The sequence below is a fragment of the Triturus cristatus genome, chromosome 4_2 (genome assembly GCF_964204655.1).
Source record: "Triturus cristatus chromosome 4_2, aTriCri1.1, whole genome shotgun sequence".
NCBI classification, from domain to species: Eukaryota; Metazoa; Chordata; class Amphibia; order Caudata; family Salamandridae; genus Triturus; species Triturus cristatus.
This window is the reverse complement of record NC_140586.1, coordinates 360,814,304-360,823,354: the sequence shown is the minus strand read 5'-3', so window position 1 is coordinate 360,823,354 and position 9,051 is coordinate 360,814,304. Positions and strand designations below refer to the sequence as shown.

The following is a 9,051-nucleotide window of genomic DNA, read 5'->3' as shown; positions in this document are numbered from 1 at the left end:
GTGAAGACAGAAAAATGCAGTTTCGTGGTACCAGAGTTTGAGTATCCTGGGCATGTTCTCTCTGCGGGAGTCATCAAGCTGAAAGCTAGCTTAGTAGACGCAATCACATTTGTTCCATAGCCTGCAGATAAAGACCAATTAAGATCGTTTTGGGGCCTTTGCGAGTACTAATCCAGGTTCATAGAAAACTTCTTTCAATCAGAACCACTCAGGAAACCATTATGTAAAGGTGAAGTGTTTGAAAGGGGAACCATGGAGCGTGAATCATTTGAGGGACTAAAGAAGTTAATTTTGGAGGCCCCTGCGCGTTATCCCTTCAGAGATGATGTGATGTCCATTGTGACGGTAGATGCCAGTGGAGTAGGGTTGGGTGCTGTGCTTTCCCAGATGGTGGATGGGAAGAAAAGTACTGTGGCCTTCGCCTCAAGGTGCTTATCCTCAGCAGAGAGCAACAATGGTACCATCAAGAGGGAAGCACTGGCATGTGTGTTGGCAACCACATATTTTGTGATATATTTGTGGGGACAGAAATATTTGGTCATCACAGATCACAAAACCCTTTTATACCTCTTATCTGAAAAGAATTTGAACAAGGCTGGTCCTGAATCGGCAAGACGTCTTGCTAGGTTGTTAGAATTCTATTTTAACATCAACACATTTCTGGAGCAAAGAATTCACAGGCATATTTCCTGTTGAGCTTTCCAGTCAGTAGTAGCGATGGCGGGCCAGGAGATGAGGAGGACAAGTATGTTGTTGGGAAGGTAGATGGAATTGTGGCGGTGGGGTGCAGTACGTTTCCAGGTATGAGAAGAATGTGTTATGCTTGATAGTTGCCAACTCATGTTGGCGAAATTCATTATTGGGGGTTGGCATCATGAAAGGAACATGAGTGAGGACGTTAAACCTTATTTTAAGATCAAGGAGGGGTTGTCCATAGAGGGTGGGTTAGCGCAGCGTGGAAGTCTTTTTATTCCCCCAGTTACCCTTAGAGCTCGATTGGTAAGAATTGCTCATCCGCGTCACTTGGGAATGAGAGGCACAAAGAAAAAGAGTACACGTTTTTTACTGGTGGCTTGGCATGGCCAACTAAATTGATATGATTGTGGGTAAGTGTAGTGGTTGCAGTCAGACTGACAATCTTCGTGAGTTTATAAAACACACTTATGCCCGGTAGAATTACCTAAAGGTCCATGGGAGAAGTTGGGCATGAATTTTGTGGGACCCATGTATGATCTGCCAGCAAATTTGAGATTCACTTTGCTGGTCTGTAGTGAATGAGCCACTTTTGTGGTCTGACACCCTACGATGACCCTCAACCATGACCATTTTGTACTGACTTAAGTGTGTTATGTTACCCTAGCCTTAATGTAGGATGGGTTTGCATATGCCTGCTTCTCTTCTGTCCTGTAATCTTGCTGTCTTTTAGTAGAATAGTCTTGCCAAGAATAGAAGGTATGGGATGTTGAGGTGCAGTCTTGTGGGTGGTGGTGCACACATGTGCTCAATGTTGTATACTGAGGGATAAAGTCTATAGTGTTATTTGGGTTATGTGAATTATGTGTTGAACTATTGCCTTTGACATGGCTTCATGTCATTCTGATTTCTGACTTTATCTTGCTTTATGGCAGTGCGGACTATTGCCTTTGACATGGTTTCATGTCATCCTTGCTTTTTTGATTCCATCTTGCTTTGGGCCTTTGTGTGCATGGCTTAACTAACTCCATTTTCATGACTGAAGCTATTTTCTGTGCCTGCACGAAGCTGCAAAGGTGGGGAGGGCATGTTTTGCTCTTCTCCTGTTTTTCGCACTTTACTGACTAGAGAGAACTGGTTCTTATCAGAGGAATGTACATGGTCTGTCTCGGAGCCATAGCAAAGGCCTGATCAACAGATGCAGTGGCCTTGGAGCAGGCTGGTACGGGCTCTCATGAGAACGAGGGGGCGAGGCTTGCTAGAAGCTTCGTTGTGTTTGAATTTGTATTAAAAAGGGGAGCCTACACTGGCCTGGTGGAAGTTCACGCTGTGGAGCAGACGTGTTGTCACGGAAAAGTGGTGTCACCTCTCAGCTTTCACCCAGTTCAAGCAATGGACTCCCCTTGAGCAAAGTGGGGTGAAATGATGGAGCAGTAGGTGAGGTGTCTCTGCTACTGTCTCTTGATTCTTTACTTATTCTTTCCTTTCCTTCTTATTTTCTGATTCTTATATCCATACTATATATTTCTACATATATGTTTGCCTTGATTGTGTTTTCAATCATACTATTGATATGTTAGAGTCTGCTATTTACTAATAAATATGTCCCAGATATACCAATTCGTCTTTTCCTTGTAGCAGGAGGTGTGGACTCTTCTTGGCCAAGTATTCTGTTGTAGAAGGATGGGTGAATTCCCTTCTAGCAGGTAATTGTGTTATAGGAAGTTGTTCTACTCCTGGCAAGTGCTGTGCAAAGTATATTGTTTTCTTGCCTTGCCTTTGGGGGAGTGTTGAAAGTTTGCCCACCTTAGGAAGTGCTGTGTATATGTTATATTCCATAAGTTTGGAACTGATATTCTCTCCCTGGGAAAGTGACAGTACATACCTTGGTCCAGGGGAGATCTGAGACCTTTCATTACATGGTCGTAGACTATGTTTTTAGGTGGGTGGAATGCAAGTTCAAGTGGGACCCAACACCATGCTGTCATGGAGTTGAAGGTTTTCCCAAAGTGTTGGTTACCAATAATGGTGTGCAATATAGGGAAGCCGAACAGGACATGGATCATAATCAATAGTGACGCTTTTACGGCCATCAGATATTATATTGCATATTTCCCTCCCCAACCAGCATGGAGTTTAACCAGCTCTCTGCTCGTCAGTTCCACTCATAGGCTTGCTAGGCCCCCCCACACCTTTTCCCATTTCTTGGGGCAGCCCCTTGGAACAGCTTTACAATAAGGCCTATGTTTCTGCCAGATGTGTGAAGATGAAGGAACCTATACAAAAACACTATGTATTGGATCCTCATCCCTGAAAAAGTATTCCAATGAGATACATGAAGTCTGAGATCTGCTGGATGGGGTGTGGAGTAACCGGAACTTTAATGTACTAGCTATTGGCACCAATCAAATACAGATGCGTGAACCCTTGCAAGCTGGAGCATGGTTTGAGACAGATGCTCCGCTCTCCCTCAGCACAGGGTGCTCACAGACTAAAGAGCCTGAGACGATCCAAACTCAACCCCTACCACTTAGTAAGATCTGTGGTTATGAAAACGAACATTGCAAAACACAGGTGTAGAGGCATTGTCTATTGGCATCTCTGACCAATCGGAAAACAGATGTTGGCGTTTCTTAGGAGTTTTAACACAATGTTGGGTTTTACAGGCTGCACTCCACTTTATGTCATGTGGTGGCTGCTGCTAACAGGTTGCTCTCCATTTAATGTCTGCTGCTAATGATTTATTTATTTATTTTTTGCTGGCTCGCCTCATATTTGGGCTCTTCAACCCAAGTCAGACCACTGGCTCAACTCTTCCTATGAACTGTATAGTTCGCCAACATCCACGCCCAAATTTTCGAATTCATCGGGAGGTGGTCCTTAAGAAGGTTGACTGGGCATTCAACGTGCGCATGCCTAGTGATCCAGGAGTGATCCCTACTCGGGCTACCAATCGTGGCAGGGCACACACAGATCCCGACAGGGTAAACAACTCATGATCGCTTTGATAGTAGCTACACAAGCAGTCTTATTCCACTGTGGGAACTGTTAAGGATCTTACACTAGGAGACTGGCTAAATAGATTATAGGACACACTGCCAATGGAGAAACTTTTGCTGACGCTAAAGAACAAAAGCAATGCATATAAAAGTGACTAGGACCCTATATTGCAATACTCTGCTGGGTCATCCGGGCATTGACATGCACTCCGTATCTCCATGTCAATCAACTCACCCCACAGGAAAACAACCCCACCTAGAATACAACGCGACACAATACCAAATTAGAAATAACCGCATCCCAGGACATTCGATAGACTATTTTTATCATCAGGGTTAGATTCAAATCCAGATCTCGAGGCGGTGGGTGGGACAGAGGAGAGGGAATCTTTAGTCTTACCTTATTAATATCATTTCTGTCATCTAACACAAGGTAGCAACAGCATTCAGGCCTCCTCGCCGACCGGTGGTTTGCAGATTACAGTATGTGTATGCAAAATCTACAAACAAAAAGGGTTAAACAATAAAGTAGGATTTGTAGTCCTTTGTATTTCATTGAATAAGAGTAAGAAGTGGCAAGACAACAGTAATTAGGTGATTCCTCCCAACTGTTGCACTTTCATAATTCTAGCCGCGGAATTTGGAGATTTCAACAAACAAATTGTTTGTAGCTCAAAAGGATGTAAAGTAACGGAAAAAGCTGCACATAAGCTGCAGCCCACACAAGTCTCTTTGCATAAGTTAACTTTTCACCTTCACTATTGAAGGGGTCAGACTTGTGTCCTGATGTTGTCAAAATCCCCAACTGAGTGACTTCGGGAGGGATCTCTGTGAAAGAAAACTAAAACCCTACCAATTTATATGCAATTCCAAGCAGTGAGTCAAGAGCAAATCCTTCTTTGTCATGAAAATGTTTTGTGCTGCCACTCTTGCAACTGTGTTTACATCCTAGATAGTGCTCTCAAAGTAGCAGCAATTTCAATACTTGATAACAATCTCAGCCAATCTTCAATTGTACTGAATGCCTCCCAGTGAGACGTGTACATAAAACAAATTCATTATGTTCGTTAGTTAGAGGGCAAAAATGAATCCTTGATTCCATTGAACATTTCCGATTTTCATTTTCCTTGTAGCTGTAATCACTCTTACGATTCCAATTTATATAATGCAAAGTCTTTTCATTTCTTTCTTTACTTAATCATCAAATGTTGATATCTTTTCATGTAAAGTTATGTTTATTATACATCTAGTTTTCCAACAATACTGTGACAGACCCAGCCAATGCGTTTCATCCCTTACAGGGACTTCATCAGGGCAATTTAATTTATCTTCCTTCGCAAATCTTCATTTTCTATGTTTATTTCTCTTGATGATTTTAGAAATTCCCTCACTTTGAAAAAGCCATTCGGCACACATTCAGTAGCCTCCTCAAATCAGTTGAGACAGAGGCTATCACTCTGGGAGGTGGAGAGGACACTGTCAATCAAATTGTGTGCCTATGCTTTCATGCACGACAAAATCATCATTTGTTGGTGAATAAAATTTTTTAACTGAATCAACTCAATATACATTTTCTTCATTCCTAAGAACCCTATGTATTTTTACTATAACACTGCGATCTCTTTTGTGCCAATGGGTATTAATATATCAATAACATTCGAGAATAATACCACAGACAACCCTGCATTATTTGCCTTTGCTTGTTACATAATCTGCCTTTCCTTTGCAACATAATTTTATCACCCACCACATTATTTGGCCAAGCACTGGTGCATAATACTACTGACTCCATATACTGATCAACATTTGAGAGAGTGCTAGAGTGGTCAAGTAACTAGGTCTTTTCATAGTTTTTTCTATACGGAGAAATCTTTAAGACTTTGGCCTGTGGTGGCAATGTGGTAATCGCCTCATCTTCAAATAGGTAACGCCAATAGGCCAATCACAGTGCACTTAAAAGACGTGCAATATAAAAGATTTATTCCTATTTATATTACAACAGAATTAGTTTATTCTTGAGAAACATTAGAAACGCAAGCCACAAAGAAATGAAACATACACAAGCTGCAGAGTTTGAAGAATTTGCTAGAAGCATTCCATCCACCATATATTTTCTAATTTTCCATAATGTAACTAAGACCTGTAATCAAACCCTTTTCTGGATGTAAAGCCTGCGGTTCGTAGAAAACATAATGATGTTTTTACCCCAATAAAGGCATGCTGCAGTGTACAAAGGACACACTGAGTTGAAAATGTCTTCCCACGCACAAACTCAGTTCAAGTTGGTATGAGGAGGGGAGCGTGAAAGTAGAATCTCCCTCCTCCTACAGAACTGCATTAAAATGTGGCAATTGTTTGTGACCACAATTGCAGTAGTAAACTATCGATTTGATACTAAATCCCTAAAGGGGATGGTATTCCATTTGCAAATTGAAAGCTGCATCTACCTTGTGAATTTGCACATTTGGCATCAGTAATACAAGATACCACTGCATGCTCTTCCGAATATCATTCACTGAATTGAAACTTTTTTTAGGCAGCCCCTGGCCCTGTAATGCCCAGAGATGCTTAGAAAAAATAGAATTTTTAAGGAACCAGACCATTTTGCATTTTTAAGGTGCAGTGACGACTTAAAAAATAATGGCATTTAATATAAGCACATGCAAAAATTTAGACGGCTGCCACTTCCAGGACTCCATCCATTAATTCGCATTGAGTCACAAAAGGGCTCATATGTCATACATATTAACAATAATTAAGTTTTTGAGATTCCCTGTGATTGCAGGGTTTGCAATGCAACTGATTAGTACATGAATTACAGCAATAAACTCAGGTCTGCTTGAAATGTAGTTAGTGTATAAAAAACCCGACTGCTTTGAGATATAACCTATGCACCTTGGACCCGTAGTTCTTTTTGCAAACAATGGGTTTCACTTTGGAGTGCAGATGTGTGCATTTCACAGTCTAAGCGCCCTTGCAAAACAGTGCTGCAATGCAACGTTGGACAGTCCATACTTGCGTAAGTCTTCCTTTATAACTAAGAAGGATCCGAATTTTAAAAAAATACATCAAAATTCACATTAAGGAATGCATATGTGGGCAGGGACCATACATTTTTGTTTCCGATGTTGTCCCAACAACACTCCGGTAGAGTTTACCATCTTCACATGTTCATGAGGAAGAATTAGGTGAAGACCGGCCATGACCTCCTGCTTCTCGGATGTTCTGAAAGGCGCTGGATGCTCAGGCACATCCTTATAACATATTAAATACTCGTGTTTAGATTAAAATACTATTACAGAAATATACATTGAGGTTCTGTAGTGTAAGTGGCTGGTTCAAGGCAACACACATGAGTGAGACAGACATAAACTACACTGTGTGATTAGTATGAACATTTAACCAAGAAAAACATTAAGACAATCCCATATCCTAGAACACCATAAGCATGTATTTGGGATGAAGGAGAAAGAGGTGTGACCTGGAAAGCAGTGTGAATAAGGGAGCAGAAAGTGAGGTACAGGAAGGTCTCTTCAAGTCGGGGGAGAAGCAATGAGAAAACACGCAAACAATTGAGATAATGTTTTCTTAGTGAAGGGCCAGTGGTCATTTTTTTGGTAAGAACATTTGAGCTCAGCACGCAGATCTGACCTACAGTGTCAAAATTTAGATCCTACAGTGTTACCAATGGAATATTGTTAGAATGAGGCACAGCACTGTAAAATGGCTTGCGCCCGACAGACAAGCAGCATCAGTTGCAGAACTACAGCAAATAAGGCACAATGAAGCGAAATGGTCAACTCAAGATCCAAGAGTTAATGGGAGTCAGTTTTCAATTAAGATAGAAATAGGGACTTTCACAGTCCCGCCGAACCATGACAAAAGCCAACTGAAACTTAAAAAAAGAAGAAAACAGAAAACCCTCTTTTATTTTTCATATAAATCTAACTTGGATAGGATTGTATTTGGCTTGGCAGTATTCTGTTAAAAAAGTCTCAGATCACCAGGCGGCTTCAGAGTACAACGTATTTATTTAAAACTGAAAATAACTTCTGAAAGTGCAAAGTGCCTTTCTGTCAGTCCCCCTTCATTGCCCTAAAAGGAGTCCAGTTGTTTTGTGAAGTCAAGGGCAACGTCCTAACTCTATCCTCTCCACAGGGTGCACCGGAAGCACCACATGGGAAATGCGGCTCCACAGTCCACCTAGCTTGTCTACATCCATGTCATTGTAGGCACTGGGGGTACTGGAGCTAGCGAACTTACTCCACAGAAAGTCTCTCACTTTTTCTTCCACTTCCCTGAGCCCAATCCCTGGAGGCAGCTTCTTGTCATCCAGAAGTACAGTCAGCACGAATGCCACATTCTTGAAGGCAGCATTCTCATGGTCACAGTACTTGTAGAAGATCAACAGGGATCCAGCAGGCAACTGCTCGAAACGGTGGATCACTGCAGCCCGACCACCTGCTTGAAACCCCTTGCTCAGATCTTCGTCCACTTTCAACTTGGCGAGGTCACTGTTCATTGTAGTTTTCCTGGTTCCATCAACGGAGACGGTAGAAGACTTCAGTGAAGATGCATAGGAGTGTGCTAACTGTTCACTTAGGCATTTTAAGGTTTTCTCTCCATCCTGGGCAGCAGTAAACATGACTATGGCAGGCTCCAAATGATGTGTGGAGTTGAGATGTTTCTGGAGCAATTTTCGGCTCCTCAACCAGAGGCCTTGGTTTTGGCCAGGAAAGTTGGTCCGCACACGTTCAAACTCAGCCAGGAATTCATCCAATGCTGTGCTTTTGGAAGGATTTGTTGGATGAGTAGGATAGTAGATACTGTAGAGTGCTGTTGCACATGCCAGGACAGCTACGAAAATGGAGATGACAGAGGTACCTGGGAGAAACAGCAGAGTTGAGAAATTGTATATTAGAGAAGTCGGACAAATAAAACCATACAACAGCATTGACCTCTGGCATATGACACAAGACAATGTATCCAAGCTCTGAATCACAGGACAAAATAATCAATGATGACATAATTGCCAAGCTTCTCTGGATATCGGCCGAGCGCAATGTCACAGCGACGGAACAAAAAGAATATGGCTGACTGTTAATATCACTAATGACCTACCGATGAGCTTGCTTGTTTATTCCCCCTTAGAAACATGTCAGATATGGTTTCCTTGGTAAGGTTGCATATCAGTTGACCAATGAATATCAGTGATCTTTTTTGCATTTTTCATCTTTAAGGGAGTTAATAGAAAAAGAAACAGTCTAAAGATGCAAAGCATAGCAGGAAACATTTGTGGAGGAAAGGAGAGGGAAGGATAGGAAGCAATGGATGTTAAATGGAACAGAAGTAAGAACAG

General features: G+C 41.9%; 1 protein-coding gene across 1 annotated transcript in view; it reads right to left on the bottom strand.

Moving 5' to 3' along the window:
- Positions 1-5,679: 5,679 nt before the first annotated feature.
- The window catches only part of LOC146833885 (uncharacterized), a 63,419-nt gene continuing 60,047 nt past the window's right edge, over positions 5,680-9,051 (bottom strand). Inside the window, exon 3 of the mRNA XM_085601769.1 lies at positions 5,680-8,576. Within this exon, the coding sequence (XP_085457895.1) occupies positions 7,816-8,576 (761 nt within the window). The 3' untranslated portion in view covers positions 5,680-7,815. The remainder of the gene's footprint in view (positions 8,577-9,051) is intronic.